General features: G+C 47.1%; 1 protein-coding gene across 10 annotated transcripts in view; it reads right to left on the minus strand.

The window, feature by feature from the left end:
• Nucleotides 1–17498, minus strand: part of ARNT2 (aryl hydrocarbon receptor nuclear translocator 2) — a 181788-nt gene that overhangs the window by 136217 nt on the left and 28073 nt on the right. For all 10 annotated transcript variants that reach the window (XM_043489619.1, XM_043489621.1, XM_043489622.1 and 7 more), the window contains 2 exons: nucleotides 11201–11315; nucleotides 3878–3925 (listed from right to left, as the gene is read on the minus strand). In XM_043489619.1, the coding sequence (XP_043345554.1) occupies nucleotides 3878–3925; nucleotides 11201–11313 (161 nt within the window). In that variant the 5' untranslated portion in view covers nucleotides 11314–11315. The remainder of the gene's footprint in view (nucleotides 1–3877; nucleotides 3926–11200; nucleotides 11316–17498) is intronic.

Genomic DNA, 17498 nt, shown 5'->3' on the forward strand with positions numbered 1-17498 from the left:
TTCTGGCCCTGGCACCAGGTGTGTGCGCCCTTTCGTGTGCACAGGTGTGGACATGTGCACAGCAGCTGAGTACCCCTACACATTTCCTCCAGAACTGGCGAAATAGAAAGTAAAACATCTGTTGACAAATCAGCAAAAATCAGCTGTAAGACGACAACTGCAGAAAGGAGAAGCAAATATAGTCACCAAGCAATAGAGAGAAAACATGCAAAATATTAAGTTTGGAAGCAGCCAGCTCTAGGGGAAGAGTAATATACTTAAGAATTTGAACATTTTTCAAAAAGTTACTATGGGGTTGCCCTGGTGGTACAATGGTTAAGAATCCGCCTGCCAACACAGGGGACACAGGTTCAATCCCTGGTCTGCAGAGATCCCACATGCCTCAGAGCAACTAAACCCATGCACCACAACTACTGAAGCCTGCATGCCTAGAGCCCACAAGCCCTTCTCTTGTGGTGGTGGCAACAAGAAAAACCACCACAATGAGAAGCCCACGCATCACAACTACAGAGTAGTCCCCACTGGCTGCAACTAGAAAAGCCTGCCACAGCAGTGAAGACCCAACACAGCCAAATAAAATAAATAAATCTTTAAAAAAACTTTTTGCAATCCCTTTTTAAGCCACCATCAGTATTTTTTGGATCAAGCCCAAGGCAGGGGATATATATACATGTATATATTTATAAGGGCTTCCCAGGTGGCACTAGTGGTAAAGAACCTACCTGCCAACGCAATAGACAAGAGACAAGGATTCAATTCCTGGGTTGCAAAGATCCCCTGGGGGAGGAAATGGCAACTCACTCTAGTATTCTTGCCCGGAGAATCCCATGGACAGAGGAGCCTTAAGTGCTATAGCCATGGGGTCGCAGAGTCCGACATGACTGAAGAGACTTAGCACACACACATATATAAATAAATCTTCTTTTATCTATTAAAAAATGCATGTGTGCACATCTGTGTGATCAGGCAGCCAGCTGTAAGCAGCTTAATATTTGAGACCTGCTGTGAGAACATAGGAAGCAAACCTAATTGGCCACAATGTACCTCCTATGTGACTGTGACCATATTCCCCAAATCCGAAATTGAGACACAACGCCTGATGTCAGGTGGGACATTTGAATTTGGGACCACAGTCAAGAGAAGCTGGGAAAGCTGGCTGCACACATCAGGGTGATGTAAAGAAGTGAAGTGTCAGTTGCGCAGTCGTGTCTGAATCTTTGTGACCCCATGGACTGTAGCCCACCAGACCCCTCTGTCCATGGGATTCTCCAGGCAAGAATACTGCAGTGGGTTGCTATGCCCTCCTGTGGGGGATCTTCTGGACCCAGGGATCAAACCCATGTCCTGTGACTCGTGCACTGCAGGGGGGATCTTTACCGTCTGAGCCACCAGGGTAGCTCAGGGTGACAGAAACCATGGTCTAGTGCACTGGCTGGGTTCTGAGACAGCAAATTGCTGGCGAGACGCCTGCCTCTCAGCCCCTCTCTCTTCCAACACCTGGCCTGAGGGCTCCCTCGGCTGACTGTGAACAAGGAGCAGGAAACAGAAGCCGCCCCAAGGCATGCCATGCCTGCCACCAAGGGAGACAGCCTGCAGCAGTCTCTCTGGCCTGCCTCTGGATGGTGGCCAGTGCAGCTGGCAAAGCGAAGGGAGGGGTGGACTCAGTGGTCTCCCCAGCTGGGAGCAGCTCAGATGTCCCCAGCAGCCGATGGGTCCATCAACCCTTCTGCCGACAGACTGAAGCGGCCCCAGGCTCCCGCCAGCACCAGCCTATGTTGTTAGCTCGCCCCATCTTTCCCTCTTATTTTTAATGTGTGGGGAGGGGGGAGGATGTGGCTCACAGAAGCCCAGGTTTGAACCCTGACTTATGTACAACCTGACTCAAGGGCAGGCTTACAGCACAGAGTCTAGGGTTTCTGTTTCTTCCTGGAGGGACCTCAGACAATGAGTTCTCTGTGTCCCTGCACTGTTATTTCATCACTGACACTGATCTTCCATGTCAAACAAATGTCACTCCTCATCTCTCTCTTCCTCCTTCTGTTCTGAGACCCAGGAACTGTCACTTCCTAAGGTCAACATGCTATGGAACGTTATCTCCAGGGGAATTCTGATCCAGAGGAATCACAAGGCTTTGTTTCCTCACAAAGGGAAGCTGTGTAAGGCTAGCACAAACCAACCTGGGGTGACATGTGCCCTTATTTCCCAGGCCAGCTTCCTTTCAGGAACACAGTGCTCCCTGCTATTCATTTGTATCCTAAGAAAGAGGTGGACGTCCCTTGGGTTCTGTCTGCACCCAGGGGAAAATAATACATGCTCTTGTTGTTGAAACCTGTATCTTGATTTGATTAGAAGGGTCATCCGAGATCAAAGAGGGTTCCACCTCCTCGCTCCTGTCTCACGGGAACTGAGGGGAGGATGGAACTCAAGAGTTCTCGGGGAGGAAAGTGAATCAAGGTTGAGACTTTCAATGGACCTGGAGAGTCCGGGCCCAGGAATAGGAACTAGATGCCTGTTCCTCTTGGGTTTGGGGAAAGGATTCACACCTATAATACGGGTAAAAGGAACCCGACCAAAAGTAACTTCCGTGGGAATGAGCAAACTGGGGGAGGTCATGGGTACAGAGTTCAATACAGACATCATTCTTCTAAACATTTAAAGTTTTTTGCTTTTTTTTTTTTTTAATGTGGGCCATTTTTAAAGCTTTTATTGAATCTGTTACAATACTGCTTCTGTTTTATGTTTTGGTTTTTTGACCATGAGGCATGTGGGATCTTAGCTCCCTGAACAGTGATCGAACCCACACCCCCTGCATTGGAAGGCGAAGTTTTAGCCACTGGACCGCCGGGAAAGTCCTCAAAAGCTTTTATAAAATAACCGAGGCTGTCAGTCCAAACTGTGGGCTGTGCATACCAGAGAAAGGTACCCATCACTCAGGGCAGGTTTTCAAATTCATCAGCAACCAAGAATTAGGAATTCTTGGGCAGTGGGGGGTGGCGGGGGGAGGAATGTCAAGGCAGGTCCTTCCAGATGGGAAGTTTGCTAAAATTGAAGGAATGATCTTTGCTCTTTTTCTCAACATTGCCAAACTTCCTCCCGTAACTTAAAACAAGATAATAATAATAATAATAAAGAGCCATGGGACTGGGCACGCCTCATCCTTCATGTAAGTGACGCACCTACCATCACAGCACCCATAGGCTAGCATCCTTCTGGAAGGCAGTCTGCACTCCAGACAGCCCTGCAGAGCCTAGTTAGAGATGCTGTCATGTGGCCAGTGAGTGATGTAGCTCTTAGGAACTTAAGGTCCAGTATTCTGCATCCAGAACAGGGCCACCCAGGTTTCTTATATTTCTCCTTATTTCCCATGGTAGAAAAAGAGGCTTTATCTTGATTGTTTTTCTAAACTTGAACTTTAGGCCTGTATTTTAAAAAGGGATCCATTAAAACTGGCAGTCTGTTTAATTTAAAAAGCTAAGAGAGTTAGTCACTTGTTAATACTTAACTTTTGAAAATCTAGGCTGGGATATAGCAGGTTTTGCTAAGAGTGACCTGTCCCTGAGCCAAATATGAGCACAGAATGAAGGACAAGGCCATCAAGCTACAGGCAATGGCTTTTTTCTTCTTTTTTTAAAGGTTTTAAAACTATGTTGTATTGGAGTACAGCCATTTAACAACCTTGTGAGTTTTAGGTGCACAGTGAAGGGACTCAGCCATACATATACACGTATCCATTCTCCCCCAAACTCCCCTCCCATGCCATGTAACAGGCAATGGTTTTCTTCAGTGATGAAAGACATTCAAACCCCTGTACATTCCAACAAGGTGATAACTGGCTGTTTGGGCTTCTTTAAATCTAGGGAACATAAAGGAAACTCACCTTGAAAACTTGCTGGGACCTTCGCCATCTTCATCATCAAAGTCCATTCTGGAAAAGTCAAGTTCACAAGTGAACATTCGTTAGAAGTAGAACATTTAACTGGACACATGAGCTGTTGGCTCAGAGGGGGGTTGATTTGGTCAGACTGCTCTCCAACAATCCCAGCCCTTGACAGTGCAATAAACAGTATCTCCACACAGTCCTCAAACAGGTTTGGGACAAGAAAAGACAAAATGAAAGGTCTACGGTACCAGCGTTATTAATCACATGGTTGAGGGCTTCTGCAAAGTGCTGAAATACTGACTCGACCCTTCAAGAACACTTTACAGGCTGCCGTGCTGGAAAAATCAACATCTCTTATCTCCCACTGTCTTTGGGGACACCTGCACCCCTCTACGTCATGTGTCAACACTGGACTTCCTCCTTTGACTATCTAGTGGTATATTAACAGATGAAGAGAGCTCCAGGGAGCTTGGGAAACAAGAAGCTTTAGAGGCAAAGAAGACATACTGCTGGTTGTGCCATGTGACGACTTGGCTGGCCTCGATGAGTCTAAGTGAAAAAGGCATTTAAGGCCATTACCCTATAAACTCTGGGTCCAAGTCAATGGACGTGGGAGGAGATACAGTTGTTTGGTGCCTGAGCTAGTCAGAGTGGCCGTCTGCTTATTGAAACTCACCCAAGACATACTCGGATTCCCACTTTACTGGGTCTCTCCAAACAAACACAGAACAAAAAGTTTTGACTGATATTTGTTTAGCTGATATCCCAAACTCTCCTTCTCAATAAAAGAAAAACAACAAAGCAGCCCTCTCTAATGTCAATTAATTTTACTCCTTGAAGATGTTAGGGCAGAACAGTTAATTAGTACGAGGTGTACAGAGTCTTCAGGAACAAAATAAAAACAGTACAGATGTTTTGACTCTCCTGGACATTCTCTGGGAGTGGGCTTCCTTGGGGAAGAACATCTCGGGCATTCTGCACTCCCCATCTTGTTCTCAGGGGACCTGATGGATTGAGTAGGACACAGTTCCGCTGGACTCCAGGCAGAAGGGAGTCCAGCCTGCTTGGTGGCCAGGAGCTTGCCACAAGAACGGCGGGTGTGCTCCAGGACCACACTATAGGTGCCACAGCTGCTGGCCTCATGGGGGATATGACCCCATCCTCAGCTCTCAGGCTGGGGCGCAGGGGGTAGTGGTAATGTGGGGAGGGCTCAAGGCTCCCAGGCCAACTTTCAAGAGAAGAGCTATCACTCCACAAGCACATGGGCGAGCCCCCTAAAGAGGTAAACTCTCGAGGCCTTGGGGTTACTTGGGAAACCACAGGACTGGGATGACACAGGGCAAAGGAACACTGTCTTTTTTACAATCATTTGTTTATTTTTATCTTGTTTCATGAGCAGTGTGACCAGAGTTCTGATCTGAGATGACCCGATGGGATTTATGCCCATTTAGAACCCCCAGTTTCCAGACATGAGGGCTTGCATTCAGAATAAAGGAACGAAAGGGGTTATATATATAACTGGAGAGACGACGGTAACGATAGCAAAAATACTTGTGCACAAAGAGGAGGGGAGGCAGGGAAGAAAATTATAAGAAAGGAAAAACAGAATTAAAACATCCCTGGGAGAGAGAGACAGGGACCCCCCACAATGCAGACTGGGTAACGGGGTACCAGACAGCAGCAGCAGAGTTGTCTACGTTGTGGGAAAATTAAGGCTGAATGCACAACTTTCTAAACGAAGGAAAGTCATCAATATGCTTCTTAGCTACTAAGGCCTGGCCTCACCTTTCCTGAAAATTACATCTGGGAGAAGAAAGCACCAAAAAGCCTGTCTCTGGGTTCCTGCAGCACTGCGGAACCACACTGCCACCTAGTGTTAATCATGCATAAGAGCGACTTTGCTGCAGACAGAAAGGTTACTTAACACCCTTGGGCTGTCAAAAACAGCTCAGTTGTTGAGAAAAAGAAATCGCATTTTCAGAATTCCAATGGATTTATGCAAGCATTTAGAAAAACCTCAAGTGGCTGTGAGATGATCAGTTATCTTTAAAATGCCTTTCAGCTCCAGTTGATAGGAGTGTGATCATCTGACTCCTGCAAGATGCAATTTTTTAGATAGCTGTCCCTCCTCAGCCTGCAGGATCTTTGGAGTATTGAGGGTGACCAATTGTCCTGATTTTCCCAGAAGGAGGGGATCCGTGGGGGTACAGGACTTCAGTGCTGAAACCGGGGAAGCCCCAGGCCAATCAGGACTATTCATCACCCTCGTTTTCATAAGGACAGCTCAATTCTTTACCCCATCCTCAAGCGGCAGACGGGTAGAGAGGAGAGCTTTACGGTAAACAGTCCCAGTCTGGACCACGTCAACTCAATCAAGCAGAGTGTAAGAGACGGAGTGCCAGGCTCTGGAGGCAGTTTTCTGAAGTCTGCTGAAAACAGGAAGCAGGACTTCTCTATGGAAATTCAGGGACCACCAATCTGTACCTTTCTACCCATGCAGGTGTGTGATCACATATGAGCTGCGATCACATGTAGGAATTGTGAAATGTATCGTGTCGGGGTGAACTCAGGAGAGAAAACAGGACACAAAGGACTGTTCAGATCCTCAGGGTAACTCACTTGACCCCAAAACGACTCACTGCTCATCAGCCACACAGAAAAATTGCAACTTATGAGGACAGAAGGATCTTTTGGAAGACTCCTTGCCAAGACCCTGTCTTTGGGTCTTCTGTCACCAATTCAGATACTCCACTTTAAATATGACTCCAATAGTTCTGTTTATTTCTCCTGCTATAAAACCTCCAAGTAAATCATCCTTTGTTTTACGTCTTTTATGTATCTCTATTATACCACAGCATCTGGATAATAAAGGACAGAGATCAAAATATGACTTTTAAGTCCTACTGTGTTCACTTTGAAGAATTCGGTACCATCAGTGGATGATACAAGAGTCCTCCAAAGGTGGGCTGAAAATGCCTTTTGCCTCACTTTCCTGTTGCATGATTTCTACCCTCAATAAAAAGTCATGAAAGGCACTTTTGAGCTTGCATCTGGTTCACAGTGAGCAATGTGAATCTGCCTCACAGCGATTGTGTAATAATAATAATAATGCATCATCCACTGTGAGTCATCAAAGAATCCACTTTTGTTCTTATGAGAAAAGATGAGAGGCTGTGCCCGCTAGGCTGGTTGTAGAGCTCAGTAAAGGAGCAACCCTGGGCCAGCTCAAAGCTGCTATTGACAAAAGGTGAAGAAGGGACATGGGTGCCAGCAAATGCCAGATGACAACATCACTACTGCATAAATCCGAACCAAGCAAAACATGTACTTACGTAACATGCCTTTTATTTCACCACATTCCAGCAGCCATGGGCTTACACTGCAGGGAGACGCCGGTGTACTGGCTGCACACGATTTGGAAATCGTTCCCCTCAATGATGATGCTTTAGAAGCCCGCATCTGACTCCAAGGCAGCGGGAAGGGGCTAGGACTCCTGGTCCCCACCACCCTTAGCTCCCCTTCCCAACAGGGGCTGACTCTGGAGCGGGCACAACCTAATGACAGCCCACTCCCCTGTCTTTGGAAAGAGCCCGGTGTGCCCCCTGGGTGCCCCCAGCCCCGTCCCACCCCCTCACCGGGATCAGGGAGCGCTCTACAAAAATGCAGCCCAGGTGACTGGCTTCTGCTTCCTTCTCCCACACATGTGGAATCACTTTGCAAAGAATCTGAAACTTCTGAACCTTCACCTTGTGTCCCCACTGCCCGCAGAGCACGCAGCTTGCTAAGACGTGTACTGGGGAGGCTGTCAGGGAGTGGAAGGAACATTCGGGCCAGAGGATCCCCGGCACTGGGCCAGGCATGTGGCCAGGGGAGCCAAACCCGCTAGGGGTCAGTTCTACTTGGCTCTGAAACCCCAGGGCTGGGTAGTTATCCTGGGAATTGGGACAAGTTCCTCCACCAGAATAACCAAGTCAGAGTGGGAAGACCTGGGCAGGGAAGAGGAGCGGGAGGAAGGAACTTTCTACCCGCCACAGCCCACCTCTTGGACAGCAAGGAGATCAAACCAGTCAATCCTAAAGAAAATCAACCCTAAATATTCATTGGAAGGACTGACGCTGAAGCTGAAGCTCCAAGACTTTGGCCACCTGATGTGAAGAGACAACTCACTGGAAAAGACCTTGATGCTGGGAAAGATTGAAGGCAGAAGGAGAAGGGGGTAACAGAGGATGAGATGGTTGGATGACATTACCAACTCAATGGATATGTGTGCTAATATGCTAAGTCATGTTAGTCATGTCCAACTCTCTGCAACCCCATGGACTGTAGCCCATCTGGCTCCTCTGTCCATGGGACTTTTCAGGCAAGAATACTGGACATGTTTGGGCAAACTCCGGGAGACAGTGAAGGACAGAGAAGCCTGGTGTGCCACAGTCCCTGGGATCACAAGGAGTTGGACACGATTGAGCGACTGAACAACAACACAGCCCACCTCTCCTCTCTCCTTCTCCCACGCCGCCCCCCCGCCCCGTGTCTCCAACTGTGCCAAACACTCTAGGAGAGAAGGAGGAGGAGGGGCAAGGTGGCAAGGGTGGGGAAGCGTGTGTAAATGTGCCACAGTTCACGGGCGGGGACCCTGAGTGGGGTGACCTGCTATTTGAGGAACATGACTTCCATCGGGGTCTCCTTTGTACAAGCATGGGGGCTGAAAGCAGAAGAGCCTATCACTGCTGTGGCAACTCTACAACATTGATGGCCTCCATCACAGAATTTCAGCAAAACGTGTAAAGATATCAGATGTAAGAATTACTCTGGAAACCACCCTGTGAAAAGGGAGGTTTCTTTGCTGAGACACAGAGCTCCCCCCGTGAGGCCCAGGGCCTTAGCAGAAGGAAGCACAGTTTTCTGGCTGCTCCCTCTGAAGCGGGAAATGGAGGCAGGTGCAGGGCTCTAAGAATGAAGAAAATGAAGGACAGGCCTCCGGGAGGCGGCTGGTTCCCTGATCTGCCTCTGGGGGTGTGTGCCCTCCTTCTCCTGGTTGGGAGGGTGTGTCAGAAAATCGTTGCTCATCCCCTTGAACCTCTGGTTCCTTTGCTTGGCGTTGGGCTTCCTTGGTTCTAAGTGGAGCAGAACTCTAGGCCAGCACTCCCCAACGTTTTTGGCACTGGGGACCGGTTTCATGGAAGACAGTTTTTCCGCCAATGGGGTGGGGGGGGAAGGTTTCGGGATGATTCTCACAAGGAGCGAGGCAACCCAGATCCCTCGCATGTGCAGTTCACTGTGGAGTTTGAGCTCCTATGAGAATCTAATGCCACCACCGACCCAACAGGAGGCAGAGTTCAGGTGGTGACGCGAGTGATGTGGAGCGGCTGCAAGTATTGCTTGCTGCAGCTCACCTCCTGCTATGCAGCCCAGGTCCTAATAGGTCATGGAGCAGTACCGTGGGGGACCCAGCTGGCTGGGGACCCCTGCTCTAGGCTGTGTCCCAGTCTCCCCCTACCACGGTCCCCCTCCACCTCCAGAGTCACACTGAGTATATGTGATCTGGGAGGGAAAGGGGCAGCTGGGAGGACTCCTTCACAAAGACGCCTGAGTCCACTGTCCGATCATCAGTCAGGGAGCCAGCGGAAGTCAGGGTCCAGACGTCAGGCTGGGGCCAGGAACTCGGCGGCGGAGGAGAGGAGGAGCCTCCGCTCGCTGAAGCCTAGCACACAGCCTGTGGGGGCAGGGGGTGGGAGGTGGCACAGACTCCGGGCAGAGTCTCTCAGAGACCACTTCCCTCTCTGCCTGTCCCTGGTGCTGGCCCAGCCCTACCTTCCGGCATCAGAGAGTCCTGTGCCGGCTTCTTAAAAAGGACTGGGCCCGCACTGAGGCTCTGTCCCCAGGGAATGGACGTGAGAGAGCATAGGCATTTAAAATAATTTTTAAAAGACCTGGATTCTTTAAAAAAAAAAAACATGCAGTAAGTTGATATGTTGACAGGAAGTGCATTCTTTTAACAACCCAGATTCCACTGAGCTTAGCATCTAGTTAGAAAGAAGAGCTGGTTAAAGGAGGATATCTGGGTTTGCAGTAAGCCCCGGAGGCAGGCTTACTGCTCGCAACCCCCCACTGCTCGCAACAGCTCCATGGGTCCCACTGTCAAGATGGAACTCTGGCTGCATCAGCACCCTGGGGGCATTTAGGGGTGGGAGGGAGCTGAACCAAGGGAAGGTGGGGAACCAGGCTCCATAACCCCCTCCGTAATCACCAAAATCTTAGCCTCTCTTTTGAAGACCAGCACACAGGCAGCAGTCTTCTCACCATCTGAAATGATAACGCTGAAGGCGCTTTTTCATCCTACCCTATTTCATTCTAGATCCTCAAAACGCACCTGCCCCTCACCTCCACGCCTGTTGGGGCCAGTCCAGGCACCTTTAAGAATCGCATTGGTTAAGAGGAGACTCTCGGGTTTAAAATGCTCGACCATTTTACAAATGAGGAGCCTTGTCTTCCCGGGGAGAACCTGTGTTATGGGAAAATGCATTCACAGGACAAACTGACTCTACGTGAGAAACTTTGTATATCAAATATTTCATTGAAAATGAAGTTGATCCAATGAAGAAAAGGAGTTGGTTGATAAACAAGAGTCTGACAATGTCGACTGTGTTCTTCCTTCAGGGATCTGTGATGGCTGATTTGTTTCTGAGGCCTGCGCTCAGTCACAGATGTGGGACATCATGAGTAGATGCTGTTTTGGGTTCCATTGGCTCAAGAGTGATGGTCTTTCTGGTCCCATCAGAACTCATCACTCTTACCAACATTACGGGCAGAGTAGGTTACAATGGAAGCTGCCCAGCCTTTAGGTGCGGGACTAGAGCCAGTTTTTTTTTTTTTTTTTTTTTTTGAGAGGAATTCCTGCACAGCACCTGGCAAAGACTGGTAGCCAGAGCAAAGAACAGAAAGCACCAGCGGGATCCTTGCTGCCCACAGGAGCTGAAGCTCGACCCTCAGGGCTGCCTCTGGCTGGGGGGCTCAGGCAGAGGGATGGGTGAGCCCCCTCCCTGAGAGAGGTGGCCCAGCAGGAGCGAGGCCCAGCAGGACCACAGAGCCGTTCGCACAGCAAGGACAAGCAAACAGAAGTCCCCAGCTGGGTGCCGAGGCCCGAAAACACTTAGAGGCAATCACATGCCTGGTTAGGAATCCCGCGGAATCTAATAAACAGGATGCAAACTGCTGAGCTCTTACTCTCTGGGACAGGGAGAGACAATATTTTCCTAACAGGTCAAGAATGTTGTGCAACGCATATCCAACGCAGTTCCCAGAAACGCCGAGGGGGCTTACCCGGATCGCCGCTTTCCTCCTCGGGCGGGCATGGCCCCCGCCATCCTCACCTGTCCAGTGGCCGCCATGGGGGCGACGGGCAACGTCACTGAGCCAGGGATGTCTGAAGCCATTTCTGTAATTCGGCAAAGAGGAGAGGTTTTGTTAATGACAGAGAAGTCCAGGGATGAGCAGAAAAATTGTCCGGCTGACCAAAAGCACCACCTGGGAGGAGAACCGGGGGACCTGGGTCCTGGCCCTTCCTTAGTCATGTGATCCTACTGAGCCCTTCCCTAGTCTGGGCTCTGCCTTTCTCCTCTGGAAAACAACATCCCAGGCAGCACACCTGTATTTAGTTTCGGTGGTTAAAAAAAAAAATTCTCATAGCTAACAGCATTCATAAAGAACTCTTGTTTCCTGTCCCCTGGAGGCAGGTAAGGTGTTCAGGAGTTCAGGCACATGGCAAAAGCTACAGGGAAAGAACCACTGTTGGTCCCAAATACTGGTAGCCCACTGGGGCAAACCTGGAGAGCCAGTCTCCTGCAGCAGCATCACAAATGCTCCGACCTCACCCTGGGCATCTGTGTTCAAGCAGAAAGTCTGCTCCCCACTTAAATTTGGACTCAGAATCCCTGACTATAGAGCCCTTCCTGGCCCTCCATTCATGATGAGGACTGTGAGGTCCCAGGGCCTTAAAAACACCCCCTCAGGCCACAAGAAAGGAAAACTATGACAAACTTAGACAGTGTATTAACAAGCAGAGACATCTCTTTGCTGACAAAGGTCCATATCATCAAACCTATGGTTTTTCCAGTAGGGATGTATGGATGGGAGAACTGGACCATAAAGAAGGTTGAGCACCGAAAAACTGATGCTTTTGAGTTGTGGTGCCAGAGAAGACTCTTGAGAGTCCCTTGGACTGCAAGGAGATCCAACCAATTAGTCCTAAAGGAACTCAACCCTGAATATTCATTGGGAGGACTGATGCTGAAACTGAAACTCCAATACTTTGGCCACCTGATGTAAACTCATTAGAAAGACCCTGATGCTGAGAAAGATTGGGGGCAGGAGGAGAAGTGGGCAACAAAGGATGAGATGGTTGGATGGCATCATCGACTCAATGGACATGAGTTTGAGCAAGCTCCGGGAGATAGTGAAGGACAGGGATGCCTGGCGTGCTGCAGTCTCTGGGCTCGCAAAGAGTCAGACACAACTCAGAGACTGAACAACGACAACAGGCTGCACGGTAAGCCAGTGATGGCGGCTCTCCACAGCCAGGCCTTCCAAGGCAGATTAATTTAAAGCATAAGTAGGCCTGTCATTAGATGAGAGTGCCTTCCCTGTTCTTCATTACCATAATATATTATTTCTTACGAGCTAGAAACTTTTGGAAGCTTGTTAAGGCAATGATGAGCATTCTACATTTCAAAGAAACCACAGTTAAAGAATTTCTCCTTCCCACTTTGCTTCGAGTTCGTGAACTCAGACGCCCTGTCCTCAGACCATTAAATGGCAAGAGAAATCCTCCAGTGGCCTCTCTGATTCTGTTTATTGCTCTTGGGAATGACTTGCACAGGGCTCGATTTTCTCAGCCGGACTCTTATCCAGGGCAGAAGGGAAGCAAGAGTCTACAAAAATGTATTTCAGAAAGACAGTCTTGGATAAATATGAAAATCTGGACCCTTGTTAGTGAAGGAATGCTGGTGATGCTCAGAAGTTACAGCTCTCTGCCTCCTCCCAGAAACCACAGAGGCATCTGATCCTCAGTTATGTCCAAAGACATTGTGTTTAATAAACATATTCTAAGGTCAACTTGAACTAGTCCCCTCGAAACTTCTGAAGAAGAATCTCACAGTACTAACAGACATAATCTTAATTTAGCCACTCCGCTATATTTACAAAAATTTGAGAGCTATCAGGTTTTTCTTTCAACTAATGTAATCCTCTCCACTGTAGACAGTGACTGTACTGTATTTGTGACAGCTAGGCAGTACGGACAGCAATGACCTCATAATCTGACATCTGTCTGCTTCTGATAAGAAATTTGTATTTTTTCCTGAAATGGAGGCTAAACCTTGTTAAGTCTTAAGGCCTCAAAGTGAAGGCTGACTCAGTGCCCGTGCAAACACAGGCAAAAACAAAAGTCCCCACTTCCCAAAGTAAGTCCCGCAGAACATCAGGCCCTTAAGATTTTCCAAGAAAAGGGTTCTGTGGTCATACAGGCCGGGGAAAAGCCACACACTTATTCCCTTCTCCAAGATTTCAACGTCCACCCAAAATAGACTGAGAAGTCCTAATAGGAGGACATTTATTTAACTGTGACTATCCCAGGATACCATAAAGGTCTCTAATTAACGTTAATTAATTAATTAGGGGGACTGCACTGGGTCTTCATTGCTGCTCACAGGCTTTCTCGAGTTGTAGCGAGCAGGGCTACTCTTTGTTGTGGTGTGCGGCTTCTCACGGCAGAGCACAGGCTCCAAGGCGGGCGGGCTCAGTAGTGGTGGCACATGGGCTTAGCTGCATGTGGGATCTTCCTAGATCAGGGATCGAACCCATGCAGGAACCCCTGCATTGGCAGGCAGATTCTCAACCACTTAACTACTAGGGAAGTCCATGTGGAGACTCCTAAAACGCATTTTCTGAACAAATAATGTTTCACGTGACTCTAGTTTTTTAAAGTCAACTACCTCGTTCCTGCATTTGAACTAAGGACATGTCAAGCTGTGAGAGATCTTCACCCGTGTCTGCAGACTTGGAAAGGCCCACCTGCAGTTACCTTCTGGCTCAGAGGTTGACGGGGAGGAGGAAGGAGCGGAAAACGGAAGACAATGTGCAGTTAGGAAAGAAGATGGTATCTGTCCCATTTTATGTGGGGAAAACAAAGTTGTGGACTGTAATGCTCCACAAAAACCCTGCCTATGGGGCAAGGGTTGAGGAGTTTGGAAAGTCCAGTCCTTTCTTCAGAAAGATGAGGGATGCAAGGAAAGAGAGATCCAGTGACTTGCCCAGGTGTGCCCCCTGGACCAGGGGCCAGGCCAGGGGGAGGGCCCAGACTTGCTGTCATCTTATTCTTCGTGACCATTTCCCATGATTAAGTTTCATCCACCCAGAAGAAGGGCCAGTGAGGACAGGCCCACAACCAGCCTGCCTCCATCAACGCCCACTGGGTATATTCTTGTGCCCTCCCGGCTTGGTACAAGATGCCAAGTGTAAGTTGGCAGGTAGACACAAGTAGTTTCTACCATGGAGAAAGTGTATGTTTCATGAAGGTCACGTGATGGGTACACTGAGCCAGCTGCCATCTTTACATGTGACATGCATGTGCTATAAAGCCAGAGCACCATGGCTTTAAAGGGAGAGGAGCAAGGGAGCAAACACATCAACAGAATTTGAAGACTGAGAGGCACAAATGCATCCGCAGCAAAGAGGGCTACCCAAACATACAGATGGATGTCAGCTCATCAGCCACAATGGCCAAAACTACCCCCTCTCCAACTTGAAAAGCATTTCTTTTTTAATTAGTTTTTATTGGAACATAGTTGCTTTACAACACTGTTAAGTGTCTGCTGTAGGGCAAACTGAATCACTCACATGTATACACATATCCCCTCTCTTTTAGATTTCTTTCCCATTTTCAAGAAGCATTTCTAAGAAAAAGTGGCTCATTCTAGTTCTGCTTTTCTCTTGTAAATTGCATTTGTAGATCTCTTTTTCTTTTCTTTTTTTTTTAGATGGAAGGATAACTGCTTCACAATGTTGCGTTAGTTCCTGCTGTACAGTGAAGTGAATCAGGCACAGGTATACATATATCCCCTCCCTCTTGGACCTCCTCCTGCATTCCTATATCTTATATCCATTTCTCTTCTAAGTTTCAGATGTTCTTTCTCATCAAGTTGTAAGACGTTTTTTATGACAAAGATACTGAAGCTTTGCCAAATTTTCTGAAAATACTTGACAATCTTTCTCCTATTTGTTGCTAGCTTTTTTAGGTTGAAAGATTTTTTAATACTAGACAAAGCCTTAAGAGGTAGAGTTAACTAAGACGTCTTGGTCAGCTCCGGTTGCCATAACAAAATACCATACACTGAGTGGCCTGAACAAAAGAAATGTATTTCCTCAGAGTCTGGGGAATGGGAAGTCCAAGGTGAAGGTGCCAGCCAAATTGGCTGCCAGTATGAACCCTCTTGCTGGATTACAGACTGCCACCTTCCCTCCACGTCATCACATTTTCTCTTCTTACAAGACCACCAGTCCTAGGGCACTGGACTCATGACCTCATGACCTTAACTACCTGCCATAAGCTCTATCTTCAAAACAGTCAACTGGGGCACTAAGGCTTCAACAAACGAATTTTGGGAAGATACAATTCAGTCCACAGCAGAAGAAAAGATCAATTGTCCTAACCTCATTTATTCTAGTCCTTCCTTTTTCCCGTAAGTTTTTTTCTTTTTAAATAATGACTAACTTTTCTTTAACACTTTCATTCTATTTACTTATTGATTTGGCTGCTTCAGGTCTTAATTGCAGCATATGGGATCTAGAGTTGCAGCATGAAAATGCTTACTTGTGGCATGTGGGGTCTAGCTCCCTGACCAGGAATCAAACCTGGGCCCCCTGCATTGGGAGCTCAAAGTCTTAGCGACTGGACCACCAGGGAAGTCCCAGCATTCGGTTTATTTCTACTTTATGATGCTACTAAGATGTGATACTGTGTTGTGTATTATGATCATTGCTACTAGTATGAATGAGATCACCTTTCCCAGATACTTTCTGATTGGTTAGTAGCTATGAAGACAATTGTGCTGCAGTAACTCTTCACAAGTGATGTCAACTGATTTGACCAGCAGCTAAGATAGGTGCTGCCCTCCCCTCCCTTGCTGTTCTGTGTATGTATTATGTTTTCAAAATCTGAATTCCTGGATAAAGAGTTTCTAGGGCCATTGCCATGTGTCCTGCCATTTCACCAGATTTTCAAATTTGTTCTAATAATTTGTCATTAAGTCTCATGAATTTTATAATTTTACCAAACCTGTGGGCTATAAATAATACTATTTTCTCACTTCAAAGAGTTAAATGTTTCATTTCTTTTCAAGTCTTTATTTCATTGGCCAGAGTTTCCAAGATATTTGATAATAATGACCAGTAACTGGGAAAAGAAAGGCCATGCATGGGGTTCTGCAGTGAAACATATCTGATTTCAAATTACAACCCAAAAACTTCTTAATAATAATCTACTTTAAAGGATCACTTGAAAAATTAAGGATAATGTTTATAAAGAGCCTCAAACAGTGTCTGGGAGGGGAAAAAAACTCTAAAGCAGCAATGATTAAAATGATCATGATTATGGTGATGGTAAGTAAACTTGCTTGGTCCTTGAATATAATTGTGGGTTTAAGACAAATACACTTTATGACATCAAGGAAATCTGCTGCTGTTCCTATTTCTTAACTGATTCATGGAATGGATGTCTCATTTTACCAAATACCATCGTGGTAACTAACATAGTGTTTTAGATACCAAACAAACCAAGCAAAACATGCAATCAATGGGACCAAAATTCACTTGAAAGGTTAAACTTTTCTCTAACGTCTTTTAAAAACCACTCTTAGTACATTCAAATAAAAATATAAAATATACATCTCTCTCATCTATAACCTACATTCATATCTACCAACTGATCTGCTGTCAGCCTTCTTTGGATAAGCGACTACCTGCTCCCTAAACCTGGCAACTTCTCCATATGATTTGACTATAAGTTAGCAAAGCTCCTAGGACATCCACCCAGGAAAAGTGGGCAGAAAGAGTTCACTCACCTGGTGTCAGAGGTGAGGGTCTCCAAGGCAGAGCATGGTTTTAAGTGGAATAGAAAATGCTATTCAATTAGAAAGACTTCCCTGGTGGCTCAGCAGTAAAGAACCCACCTGCAATGCAGGAACCACAGGAGTATAAGGATCCCATCTCTGGGTCTGGAAGATCCCCTGGAAGAGGGCATAACTCACTTCTGTATGCTTGCCTGGAGGATCCCATGGACAGAGGAGCCTGGCGGGCTACAGTCCATGGAGTCTCAAAGAGTCAGAGATGACTGAAGCAACTGAGCATGCACGCACAAGAGGATGCCGGGGCTATGTGTGTGTGTGTACTTGCTATATGTGCAGAAAAAGACTGGAAGGCAGATACAAGTACACCAATGTGTTAAACTTGGCTATTTTTTGTTGTGGAAATTACAGGTGGGTTTTATTTTCTCCTAAAAGCTCTTTTTACCTTTAAATATACTAGGATTTTTTCCCAAATAACTTGTGCTAAGTTAACATTAATC

The sequence above is a fragment of the Cervus canadensis genome, chromosome 17, assembly GCF_019320065.1.
Source record: "Cervus canadensis isolate Bull #8, Minnesota chromosome 17, ASM1932006v1, whole genome shotgun sequence".
Lineage (NCBI taxonomy): Eukaryota > Metazoa > Chordata > Mammalia > Artiodactyla > Cervidae > Cervus > Cervus canadensis.